The 13,799-nt window shown below is 37.2% G+C and overlaps 1 protein-coding gene across 8 annotated transcripts in view; it reads left to right on the top strand.

Annotated features, from left to right (window-relative positions):
- Positions 1-13,799, top strand: part of ARHGAP15 (Rho GTPase activating protein 15) — a 339,175-nt gene that overhangs the window by 61,134 nt on the left and 264,242 nt on the right. For all 8 annotated transcript variants that reach the window (XM_071746444.1, XM_071746439.1, XM_071746442.1 and 5 more), the window contains 2 exons: positions 2,669-2,756; positions 8,840-8,929. In XM_071746444.1, coding sequence (XP_071602545.1) covers positions 2,669-2,756; positions 8,840-8,929 — 178 coding nt within the window. The remainder of the gene's footprint in view (positions 1-2,668; positions 2,757-8,839; positions 8,930-13,799) is intronic.

Raw genomic sequence — 13,799 nt, 5'->3', positions numbered from 1 at the left:
ATTTTGGGGACAAAAGCTTTGAAGCCAGTAATTTTCCATTCCTTTGGCCACTTTGGATGCTGGCAGAAGCTCCTGAAGAGCATGTAGAGATTGAAGAGCATGTAGAGATTGAGCAGCACCTGTGAACATCCTCAGATAAGGAGGGATTTTGACCTTCCAAGCACATCCCAGGATGTGCTGCAGGGCTCGGCAGGGACACAGCCAGGAGCCAGCACAGCTTGGTCACTTGTGGATTTTTTTTTTTAATATAACCCTGAGCAGGCTGGAATTTTTCAATAGCCTCAGCTCCACTGAAGCTATAACGTGCTGCCATCAGGTGTTCGTTCAACAGAATGCATATTTGTAAAAAAAGTGCCTTTTTCCTTCTTCATCTGACTGATGAAGTTATAGATAATCTCATAATAGGTTGAATAGTTTACATACTTTTTATCTTTTGGTCACAAAAGGAATCGTTTTAATGTTAAAATGCCACTTTTACAATGAAATAAATGTAGAATAAAAGAACTAGGCAATTGAAATTTGGGGGGAAAAACCTTGCAGATAATCTGGTGAAATTCAGTTACATTTTCAGAGCTTCTATAATTCCTATAGTTTCCTGCAAAGCCACTAAATTGTCTTATTCCTGAAGTAATTAAAACGTTCTCCCCCGAAAATTCAGAATGAAACTTAGGCAAAACATCTCTCCTGATACAATTGAAGAAATACATATAATTTATTATTATGTCTTTGTTACTGCCTTCTTATTTCAAAACCATAAATAGAACTGCATTTTATGCTGCTTTGTTTTTTTTTTTTTGATTAGATGCAAGTTGAAACAAAATGTTTTCAAATCTTGGAACATTTCCCAGTCAGCTTGATCAGAAATCTGAATCTTTTAAGAAAACTGCACACATGTCTGGGACGTCAAAACACAATTAGTGATTTTTATCTCTCAGGTGGAAAAACTTGTCCCCATATATAGCTGGAGCAAGCAGCTGTCCCCAGGGGTATCCAGCTCTCAGGAAAATCTGTTTAAACCAATACACAGCATGCTTGGCCACTTACTCCCCTGTGCACTTACAAGACCTTTTATGTGCAGGAAAAAAAACCCCTCTATTTTTCTGTGAGGAAATATTTGCTAGTGATGGTCAAGCACTTTTCTAAAACCCTTCTGTTCCTTTCTTAGTGTCTCTTTCTTTGTTTTCCCCATTAACATGGCATTAAAAAATGCAGTCTTATTTTCTTCAGACATATTTTTTACCTCTTCTACAGATACGTCTTGTTGGCCATATTTTAGGGGTGATTGTCACATCATGCTGAGTGAAATCCTGCCCACACTAATGCAGGTTCTTCTGGTGATGCCAGTGGTGTTAGGGCTTCATCTGCAATATGAGTTTTTTAAGCTTGTGGCTGCAACGTATTGAATAGCAAGGTCATTAATAGAAAAAAAAAAAAAAAAAAAAAAAAAAAAAAAAAAAAAAAAAAAAAAAAAAAAAAGCCTGTTTTGTTATTCCTGGTGTGAAGTTTGATGGGCTATTGAGTGCAGCAGAACTTTGAGATGGATCTGGAAGTCAGCATCTCAAAGACAACCGACCAAAATTTTTGCTGGAATAAAAATAGAGGGTGTTTGAATTACTAAGGAATATCTAAAGAAGGAAAACTCAAAAGGAATAGGGAAGGGAGAAGAAAAAGGATTTCTAAGACCTCCTCCCTGGGCCCTCTGTATCCTCACAGGCATCTCCCTCCTTTTGAATGTACTGCAATGCACCCTCTTCATTCCATACATTTTCAAGCTTATTCTAAAATGTTCGAATTTATGGTTTGCATTCACCTAATAAAAACATTGGGTTTAGGTTGGGGTTTTTTTTTTTTGTTTTTTTATTTTGTAAAAATCAGATGTTATTACCCCCTAATTGAAGTCTAAAATCTGATATTTCTATCTAAAAATGGTTTTATATCAGACCTGATCTACTTGTGGTAGTAGATCCTGTGGTGGTTTGAAGGTATATGCAATGTATATAGTAGCATTTTCTTCTACCTGATTAATTTCTTCTGCATCAGGGGAGACTTTTGCATATCTGCAAAGTGTATTTTGTGTATTTTGACATCATCCTGGCCCCAGCTCTCTACTGTGAATCTCCTGATGCTTAATGGTTACTTAAACCTCTCTCAGATATCATTCTTATCTTCCTTGCTCTCCTGGAAGTGACTGATTTAGGGACAGGAGAAAGTATTTGGACCTTTGAAAACAGACCCTTTGCGAAGCTCTGAGTTCAAGTTACACTGAATTAATAATTTTCTTTGTTCTTTTTAAAGTATTATACTTTTTAAAGTATTAGCTACTAGCAGGGCACCACCTATTGGAGTCTTCCAAGTATATGAATTTTAACTATGTGTGAACAATCCCACTATTGTGGGGTTTTTTGTGGTGAAGGCACCTTGGTGGAAAGGGAACATAGGCTTGAAAACATGAATGAGGAGAAGAAAAGCCCTCAGGCTTTGTCAGGCCACATTCAGGTATAATTAGGATGGTGCAATTCCAGGAATAGTGGTGGAAGAACATGGCTGATGTTGGTTTTAGACCATTCTTGTTTCTGACATGAAAAAATGAAAAATCCAAGTCTAAAAACAGACTCCTGCTTGTATGTGTTACTGATTTTTATTTTTTTTTTCCTTCTTTATTTTTAAGGAAAAACTGGTCCACGTCCTGGATTGTTCTCACAGCTCAGAAAATGGAATTCTACAAAGAATCCAAGCAGCCAGCTCTGGCCAACCTGGTAGGCAATCAAGCACCAAATACACTCAGCTTCCTTGCAGCTATTATTTCAGTATGAAAAGTTTGGTGTTTATGTAAGACAAATTCAGACTGAGCCAGCAACCTTCAAAGATTTGAGAGCAGCTGAAGGAAAATGCCTTGATAAACTTTTAATCAGATATGGGATATGAGAAGAAATAGGACTTAGCATGTCCTTTATTAAGAGGTGCATTTTGAGAATAATTGCAAAGTGAGATAAATGGTGAGTGACTAGCCCGTAATGTGAAGGTAATACTTTAAATTAAGGTGCCATTTATAAATGCTTTATTCTTATTTATGAAAATGATCACTAAATGCAGCTACTTGCTCAAATAATGTATTATAAAGCATGTTATAAAATGCATTAGTAATAAATGCTTAACAGATGATGCGATGAGAATCTGTTGCAAAGGATATTATGAGACGTAAATTGTATTAAACCATGTATGTGCATCTTTAATAGATGAATTTAAGTTGTTATCTACCATCCTATAAAGTGGCTTATACATTAATAAATAATAATGAATTATTTATAAATGGAACCTCAGGATCGGGTGTTACCAAAGCAGAAAACATTCCAAGTTAGCAAAGTGATTTTTTTATTGTAGGATAAATGTGACATCCACCATATCCCTCTAACCTCCTGGAATATTTCTATGACTCCATCTAATGCAGATAATGCAATTTCTGTAGCCTGTAGTTACTACAAAGTGAAATTTGCAGTACCTTTTTTATTGAGCCCCAAGGAAAGACCACTGATCTTAAGCCTTCAGAGATGTGACAGCTCCGTTGGGTGAGCAAAAGCAGCACCAATCCCTTCAGTGCTGTCGACTGCTGAGTTTGAACCCACGGACCAGAATCTGGGCGAGAAAAAGGGAATTTGGTACCCACGTGACACTGTGGGCAGTGAAGGGACAGGTTTGACAAAGCCCCGTTGTGAAATGTTCCCAAGGCCTGATCAAAGCTGCCAAATCTCATCGGCGTGATGGGTGGCCACAAAGGTGCTCTCTTTGGCAGGAGTCACAAACAATAAGCTATTTTTTTTCCCATGGCAGGTGATGCAGACCTTTTCTTCTCTATACTCTTGATCTATCAATGCCACCATGCATAAAATCAGCTTTAAAGAACACCTTTCCCTGCTTTTTGTTTTTTTTGGAAAGAGGGTCGCAGAAAAAATTAAAATAGATGAAACAATAAAAGCAAGTAAGGGATGAAATCTAGTACTTTCTGCTCATGTTTGTGTATTTTCCAGTACAAAATATTACTTTTTTTGAAGCTATGAAAAAATACAGTTAAATTACTATTTTTTTTCAGAATCCACTGCTTTCCTTGAAGTTGAATTAGAGATTTTAAACCCAGAAAGTCTCGGGTGAATTTATTAGAACTAATGTTACAATTTGCTAGCTGCCTTACACTTCTACCTGCTACCTCTCCTCCTCTCTCTTTGCAAGCACTCACCCAAATCCCAGGAGATAATGAACCAATGGAAATTCAACACACAGGAGACTTGATTTTGCTGGAGACTCCTCCACACGATTAAAATTCCCAATGACTGTTTAAGTATTTAGCTTTTAAGGTACTCTTGCCTGGAGAATCTATCTTTGGCCCAGATCTCAGTATGTTTAACTCAAAAAAATGAAGGTGTGTTATGAGAAAGAGAGAGGGAATGACATCTCAGAAGATCCTGAAGTTTCACTTCATCCCCAGTCCTCACAGTTGGTGAGATGACATCTGCTACCTCCTGTGTTAGGAAGAACACAGACATATTGATCCCATATTTTGCTCATCATGGGGAAAAAAATAAGTGTTTGGGTTGTTGGTTTTTTGGTTTTTTTTTTAATTCCATGATAGATCTGAACATTGGGGCTGTGAACTCAACACTCACTAGGTGAGAAAAAGCTGTTAAAGTTACATTTTCTGTCTATTGCATAGAACTTATATGCAATGGTAAATAAACAAATTGGATAAAGCTTGAAAACAAGAGCTGTCAGTATTCAAAATCTTATAACCCAATTTCCTAACCCCGAATTTCACACATCAGAAAAAGCTAAAGCAGCATGATCTCATCTGATAAAGCAAATGCAATGCTTATTTTCTTTGTAAACCATTTAACCAGATATAATTTTGATAGTGGAAAGGAAACAATACAAAAGGATTCATTAGACATAATTTGTTTACTGATTTTATTTTTTTTCCCCAGCTTTAGTTTACTTTGGAAAAAGGGGAACTCAACCATTAATTAAATAATGTAGTAGAGGCAATGTTCATTCTCTTACAGTATGACTTATAACAAAGCATTTTTATTGTTAGCAGGAAAATGATGTGACTTAACAAAAAGATTAATGTTCCTTTGAGTTATAAATTTATCAATTATTAAGTACTGTCTGTGAGATGAAAATAAGACAGCATCATTGAGAGGAATGATGTTTCACAACAAAGATAACACAAGTAAGGAGAAATAAGCCCATCCTAGTCATATCCGTTTTTCTGGTGATGGGATAACATTTAGAGGTTATGTAAAATTATGTTTACCAAAATATTTAATACTCCAATACAAAGAACCAGTAATAGCTAAAAGAGTTTTTTGTTGTTCCTTTGTTTGACTGTAGATGTAGGACTCTCACTATAAGAGCTTTCCTATGGATTTGCATAGAGAAGACTGGGATCCATAGCTTTCTGCTGAAGCCAGTAACAATATCTGGTATTATTAGTAGTAATAGTTAAAGAACAACAATTAAAGCACACAGAGGAGAGATTCAGAAAATGAGTTTGTTTATGATTATTACTGAAAATGCAAGTTTTCATCCCATGTAGCTAAATCATTATTTTATGCTGCTGCCTCGATCATTTCTGGTCATGTTTTTTGATATTTTATTTATTATTTTAGCATTCATATGAACATAATTTGCTTTTTATTTTAAATTAAGAACATTTTGATCTAAACAGATCACAGCTCCATTTTTTCATGCCAGTGTTAAATTCTATTATCAGCTGGGTTTTTTTTTTGGGTTTTTTTTTTTTTTTGACCAAGAAAAACTATTCTGTTTATTCCCTGAGATAGTTTATTCAGCGGAGGGGTTATTTTAACCTCAGGTTATTAGCCCATCTGCAAAGTAATTTAGTGAGAGAAAACGCTGCTGAAATACATATTCATGTTTAGGAAGATTTCATTCTAGCAGACACTTGTATCAATTTGCAGCATAACCCCCTCCAACAACACTGATATAACATAATTGCTCTGACTGCAAAAACACAAAGCAAGGACGCTTGGGCTTGCCCAGTAACCTTAACTTACTCTCTCCAAGTTTCTCTGGGTAATGCATGAACAGGAAAGCAAACTACAGAACAGGACAATCTTTAGGGTAAAGTGAAGTTCTAAGCAATTTTCCTGGGATCCCCATGGATTCAGGCATAGCTCCCCATTGTGCAGAGACCCCCAGGTGCAGAAGAAGGGCTGATGTGTACAATGGATGGTTTCAGGCTTGATGGATCTGCTTGGGTGTGCAGGTATTTTTTTTCATCAGAATCCTTATGGCTGAGTTTAATATGGTGCTGGTGGATGCTTCATCCTCCATTGTGGGCCAAACTGTTGCATTCTCCAAAAGAGAAATAAATTTCCCAATAGGTTATTGTACATAGCAGAAGGGTGATCATCTTCCCAATGCTATGAGGTTGCAACCCATCCTTTCTGGACAGGGAAATGAATGCACATCTTTAGGCTTCACTTCTGCTTTTTACAATATGAGAGCTGTAAACAAACTCCAGGTTACTACAACAACAACAAAAAGACCCAAACTGTGTGTGCATTGAGTGCACAGAGGAGTCCCAGGTCTGCTGCTGGATGCCTTTTTTTACAGCCATAGGAATTAGAGATGGTAAAGCCTGATGGACTTTACTGTTCCATCTTCCTGCAAAACTTCCTTATGCTTGTCATTGTTTTTTTCTCACTTCATTATGAAATGCCAAGGCAGTTTTACTGAGGAAAATACTGTGTAGCCCAGTGTCCTTCACCATCAAGAAGCTATTTCCTATTCCTTTGCCTATGTTTTAATATCTTTTCATCTCATTCTGTTTCTAAATTTTTTCAACTCTTTCTGCTGGTGGAATGAAGCTGCCTTTCTTTGTTAAAGTATTTTCAGACCCAAATTATCCTATTTTGGGTGACCTTTTCAAAGAAAGCCAGGCTGTGTTGTGTTTGTGGTGGGTTACAGAGCTGCCTGCCCTGTGGAAGTTCAGACCTTGTCATTGCATGAAGTTCTGGAGAAGAAATTTCCCTGGGGTCTGTCCTGGCCACCAAGACTGATCAAGTCACAGACACCCTAGCTCTATTTTTAAAAGTATAGTACTAGAATACCGAAAGTTCAGAGGGTTTTGTCTTTGTTTTGGGATTTTCTTTTCCCTCTATGTGGGTATTCCTTTGTGTTAATAGGCTGGTGTTTGCTTGGAGGTTTTTTCCTAACTCTGTTCCTTTTTATATGCAAATATTAACAGCTTACATGTAACAATTTCTTTGTAAAATCGCCTGCCAGGACTGGAGTTTTGATCTGTTATTAAAAATTCAGAAAGGTTAAGTTCTTGTCAGAGGCCAGCAAGGAAGTCTGAGGCAGAGCTGGGAAAAAAAGCCCAGGCCCCTGCTCTTCCAGTGGTTTTGAACAGCATATTTCTTCCGTTTAATAATAATAATAATTTTAAAAGAATAATAATAATAAAAAAAGAACAAAGACACTCAGGATTGTCAGTTTGAGAAGAGATGAACCATGGTGGTTTTATGGTTTGGCAAGAAGAACATCGTGACAACTCCACTGCTGAAAACTGCCAGTCTCTGACTGCAGATTATTTGATCAGGATATTTTACTCTGCTTCTTTTAACCTTAATAGGTCCTTTTCAATCTATCTCAAAAGCACCTTGGAGAACACACATTTTTTTTAATTATTAATTTTTTTTTTAACATTTAGTAACACCATCAGAGAAGTTCAGAGAGCAGTTTTTGGAAAGCTGCTTATGTGGCTGATGCAGCACTGACCACTGCAACTTCTATTAAATCTGCTTCATCACCAATGCTATTGTTTTAAAGTAAAAATAGCTGTAAAAAATAACAAAAAAGATTCATCAAGCTCATTATTGATGTTGGGTGGATAGTACTCCATATCTTACCCAAAAGGGGTTTATTAGTACTTTATTCTATTAACAGTACTATTTTGATTGTTGCTTGGGATGTGCAATAACCTAATGCACAAAGGCTGCTCTGAACTCCATGGGCTTTGCCAGAGCTGCTGCAGAAGCAGAGTCCCTGGAGAAGGAGCTTAGATGGCAAATGAGGATTATTGTGCTTTACACCAACTCCCAGCAACGTAAATGATCCAGGCAAACAAATCTGCTCTTTGAATTCCTTGCATCCATAGGGAGGGGCTGGGGAGGCAGAGCTGTGTCTCTGGGATGCATGGAACTGACACTGCAAAGTAGGAAACTCTGCAGGGCTGCCCTGGTGCCAGGCTCTTTCTGGGTGTCACACATGCCCTCCAAGGTTGCTGTGATTTTGTTGGTTTTTATTTTATTGTATTTTAGGATAAACAATAATTTCTGTGGAGGAAGGAGCTATCTTGTCTTACAGAGATGAATACTTGCTTAGTTTCTGCCCTTTCCATCTGCATCAGTTTAAATTTGCATTTGGAAAACCCACAAAACTTTACTTTTTAATCCAATGACTTTTTCAAGAGGTTTTTGAAAAGTAAGCATTGAAAATAGCTGGTCAATATGTGTGCATTTGTGTTTTGATCTACTGTGTGTTATAATAAGCTGTTTTCCTAACTATCTAATTATTTTAAAAATTCTATATCTCATATAAGAACCTTATTTCTGAGTTTAAATAACCACACCTCAGGAGTGGTTATTTTAAAATACTAGGGAATAGTGAACTCTTCAATCATGCCAGCAGCTCTGCTACAATAATCTGTCACTTAAACTTGATCTGTTCTTGGTTTATCTGGTAAGTGTCCCCATTTTGAAAAGTCAGCCCCAATTCATGGTTGATTTTCATTGTTTTTATTTTTTTCCTTTCTTTCCAGAAACCAGGACATAAGCCTGAGTGTGTGGATTTGTGTGGTGCTCGCATTGAGTGGACCTCAGAGAAATCCAGCAGAAAGAATGTTTTTCAGGTAAGAGGCAATGCAAACATTTCAGTGCTCATTTGAGTATAAACTTGTTAAGAGGTAGATTTTATTTCCTTGCTTTTAATAACTAGAGACTGATTTAATACAGCATTTTTCCTGACAGTACAGGAGTATAACATTGCATCAAGCATCGGTTTACTATTTTTCTAAGAATGATTTCTGGTGACTGAGTCTCCTAAACACTTGAGAACCTGTTGATTTATTGATTAATGCTCTATATTCAATTTGTTTTTAAAACTTAGTAGGTAATTGCTTTGGGTTCAGGCCTAGAATCTTGACCTAAAGGACTTCCATAAACACAGCTTCTTCAAACTGCTTATACAAGCATTGCTCCAACACTGTGTGGTTACTCTGTTTATTTTTATTGCTGTTCAGGGTCCTCAGACGGTGATGACCCAGGTTCATTTCTGAAAGGGGAGGATTTTAAAAGCTTGCCTCTGTCAGGGCCAGCTTAGAAGGACGTGTATGTCTCATAGGACTACTCTTCATTGGTGGAAAATAATATTATTCAATTACTTCATCTAAATCCCATTGAATTGAGAGGGAGGATCAAGGCCCGAGAAGATGAAAGGACAAGAAAAGCATTACTGTAAGGTTAACATTCCAGGATCTAGGGAAATAGTTTATTGCAACATCTTCAGGTTTTGGACATAATCCAGCTCCCATGAATATCAATAGAAAGGGCTGGTTTTATTTCACTAAAAGTTGCATCCAGCCACATCAAAATATTATTCTCTATGAACTGAGTTATTTCCCAGAGTTCTAACATTCAGAATTTTGAACAATAAAAACAACAAAGGAGGGAGAGACACAAAAGGGAAGAAGTCAGGGTCAAGATACTGTTAGTTACCAGCTAGTTCTTAGCATCCTCACCAATGGAACATGCTGGAGGACCCAACTGTGTCTGGGTCTGGGGTTTAAGAAAAAACACCACATGCAAACCCCCTAAGGGACTGTACATGGCTTCTCAAAAATAATCGTCTTTGGGTCAGCTGGGTGTAACTTTTTCAAGGTTTATTTTTCTAGGCATCTTTCTAAAGCGTTTGCAACATTTAGAAATATTCATCTTCTTCAAGACAGTGAGACTCATGCTTCTATACCCCCCCCCACATCCTTCAGGTTGTCTTGAGACAACACTTGGAGCTTTGTCATTTCCTAGGTATTTTTAGAATAAATATTTTGGTTTTGCTGTCAATCTTCAGCTTTTTCATTTGGAATGCGATTAAGTATAACCTTAGCCTTCCCTCCTGCAACCCCCTGAGCATGCTGACAGGTCTTTTGAGCTTCTAGGGTTTGTTTCTCATTTTGCAGTAAGCAAAATTTCTGTTTGGAAACGCAGAGTGGAGTAGTGATTCATTGCAGATAATACATTCCCAATGTAAAGAGAAACAAAGCTCTGCTATTGATTTATGAAACTGGTTGTACGAAGACTTTGCAATGCATTTTCTTCTCACTTCTGTTACTGTGAGGTGTAACTCCACTGAATCAGAATAATGTGAGAAAGGAAACTCATGCACTACTGCTTGAACCCATTAAAACATGTCTTCATCAAGCCAATAAGTGAGTGGGAGAGACATTAAGAAGTAAAAGCATGGGAGGAAGGACATATGTTAAGACACATTTTGAAAAGGGATGGAGCATTGTTTAGACAGAGAGCTACAAGAAGATTATGCCAGATGGTAAGAGTGAAAGAGGAGAAGGCTTTGGCATCAGTAGTGGTGACATTTTGGGAAAGGAAAGGACTGAATGAGACTGGTGCTACATGAGCAGATAGAGTGGGAAGGGCACTAGAGAGAGAGAGAGAGAAGATTTATGAGATAGTCTGGAGGGAATCCAAGGCGAGTTGGAAAGCAGAGAGGTCAGTTTGTACCTGGGTACTGTATATTTCAGGAAACACTTCTGATGATCTACTTATCCCATGTGGGTGGCAATAAGATTGATAATGATGTCTACTTATTCATAGATATGTTCAAACATGGGTGATTTTTTAAAAATTTTTTTTTTTGACCTAAATATAGATGCAATGCATATGCATTTGGTTAAACACATTAGCTGTCTAACTGAAATTATCAGAAACAATCATGCTTATAACTTTAAAGTGTGGAAACAAAATATAGTTGGTGGGGGTTTGTTTCATTACTGTCTGAATAATAAAATATTTTCTGATTCAAACAGAGTGAGGGTTGCTCTCTGCTAATGTGTTGTACCAGGAGTAGATGCAGAATTTTGAGTTTGATTTAGTCTGGGTGCTCAATTTGAGTTCATGAATTATAGATTAGAAATAGAAAATTACTATTGAGATTTTGTTTGAAGAAAAAGAAGGAAATCTTGAATTTAAAATCTAAGCACATGACAGTTAATGGATGGTAACAAGAAGATGGAGTATAGGAGTATCATAAAGAAAATTAATTTGAAACATGATCGATGCAGAGGGGGAAAAAAAAAGAGAAACTGCAAGTAAATGATATTCAGGCAGGAAGATTTGGGTTTCTGGTCTTGATCATGAAGTTTTCAGCAGTGTTACTCCACTCTATTTTAAATGAGCTACTCCCTGTTTAACAGGGTAAGTCTCTCAGTACCCAATTTGTGCCTGCAATCTATTTCTATTCTTGATGAACGTATTAAGGTGTTTTGGTTTTTTTTTTGCCCCAAGTTTTCCTCAATAGTAACTGAAAATATGCACATCTTAGATAACCTCCTGGCTTTCCTTCATTTATTTTATTGATATAGCTAGGCACCAAGGAAAAGGGGTGGTTAGAGGCAGCTTGACACAAGGTGGGGAAACGTAGCAGTTTGCAGGAAGATCCCGGTGCTGTTTGTTCTCTCTGGCTGAGTGACACGATCTGCTAGGTCCTCATCAGAAGAGTGGTGAATAAAAGAAGATTTATGTTCAAATCACATGCTTTAAATATTTCTGCTAAGTGCTAGTTTGCTCTTTGGTGTTTAGCCTGAAATTTAAAGCACTGAGGATTAAAAGGATTACAACATAATCTTAAATAATCCTAAGTGTCATTTACAGAGAGATGGTTGTAATAACTAAATAAAGCCATGTTAAGGGATGGCAGTGTTGTCAGTCAGTAACTGGAACAGAAACAGTGCCTATGTCACTCTGTCATTCTCTTTCTTTATTGGGCATAGTTTTATATCAAGTAGGTGCATTTTAATGTGGGTGATCAAAAAGAAAATAAGATGATGGGTTGCTTTTCAGTTAGTCCAAATATGCCTGCTGAGGCACGAGTAGATAGGTTAGTTTACAGATTTTCTCCATGTTCAATATTTTCTGCTTCTACTAAACTTTTCAACTGGACTTAATCCATTCTCCTGTTTTACTCATCCTCTAAGAGAAGCAGCCCCTGTACTTTGAAACTCACCCAGACGTCGTGGCAGACGTGCTCTTGGCCTCTGGCTTCAAAATTCTGGAGTTTCATTAGCACAAAGTCTTGTGGCTGCAGACTATTTCCTTGAAGAGGTTTTGGAGTATTTCTCTCAGATGATTCAAAAAAGAAAAGGAGAAATAGGAGAGAGGTGAAAAGTGCAAAAAAAGGTCACATGCAGCATTCTTAGGAATCAGTGGAGCTGCTTTGTTCTCTTAGCAGCAACATTCATTTTACTAACAGACATATTTGAGTTTCTTTAGTAATATTTTGTCTCTGTTTACCAAGTTGGCTGATTTTTTGGAAGGTTTCATGTGCAGGATTGCTGGAGTTTGATGGTCTGGCTCCTTCCACAGATGTGGTGGGACACTGGTTTTGGTTCAACACACTGCAGCTGTAAGGGGCTACTTGTTTATACACAGCTAAGAGCTGCAAATGTATTGTACAAATAGAGAAATCTGTGTCAGACTTCAAGTATTTCAACAGTGAGACAGCTGAAAGTACAACTGTACCTATGTGTAATATGAAAGAATTTATCTTGCAGCTGTTTCATATATAATAACATTTATGGCACTGATCTAGGGTAACTCCCTCGTCCTTGAAGCTCTCCAGCTTTGTCCAAGAGCATAATCTGAATGATAAGCTATTTTGTTCTACATACTGTAGGATCACCAGAGTATCTGGATGCCTCCCAGGAATGTTTTAAGTCACTGCATTTTGCCATGGGAGGGATCATTTTCCTTTCTGTGATCTCTATAGAGGAAGCACTGAGAGTGCACTGTGGAGGGGCTTGAGTTGGGGTTGGTATTTGGATTTCTTTGAATGGTTTTACATAAAAATGATACATACATAAGGCTTTTTTTTTCTTTTTTTCTTTTTTTTTTTTTTTAAAAAAAATAAAAAAAAAGCCACCTTGCACTCAGATGGATGTGAAGCTTCTGGTGGTTCTTAGCAGTTGGAGCATCTTCCTCCTCCTGAACCTGTCGCAGAGAAAGTTCTGTTGCCTGGGCCTGAGTGTGCTCTGCCCTACAGCTCCTACCAGGCTGGCTTTGAACTAAATATGCATTAGATGGGCTTGTTGTGATTTTTAAAACATCTGTAGAGTGTTCTGTGGAGGTTACAGCTGTGATTATGGTTTTATTTCTCCCCCAGGGACTTGAGTTTACTATTATGTAATGAGAAGAATTCGTCACATCAGTTATTAGATGGCATCGGCAAGAAGTTTTTATAGGTTTATTATTTAAATTAGTTTTAAAAAATCACAAGAAATGGGCCTGATCATCATCTTAGAGATGTTCTAGTATATATATTTTACTGTGAATACTGTGGTTTTTATTGGCTTAAGTGGGAGATCTTGCATATGATGTAACTTCAACATAAGAGACATTTAGAGATGTTGGGTTGGGGTTTTTTGTTTTTTTTTTTTTTGGTTTTTTTTGGGTTTTTTTTTTGTTTGTTTGTTTGTTTTGGTTTTGGTTTTT

This window comes from Heliangelus exortis, chromosome 6 (assembly GCF_036169615.1).
Source record: "Heliangelus exortis chromosome 6, bHelExo1.hap1, whole genome shotgun sequence".
In the NCBI taxonomy this organism is placed as follows: domain Eukaryota; kingdom Metazoa; phylum Chordata; class Aves; order Apodiformes; family Trochilidae; genus Heliangelus; species Heliangelus exortis.
Note: the sequence above shows the minus strand (reverse complement) of the source record. Positions and strands in the feature narration are given on the sequence as shown.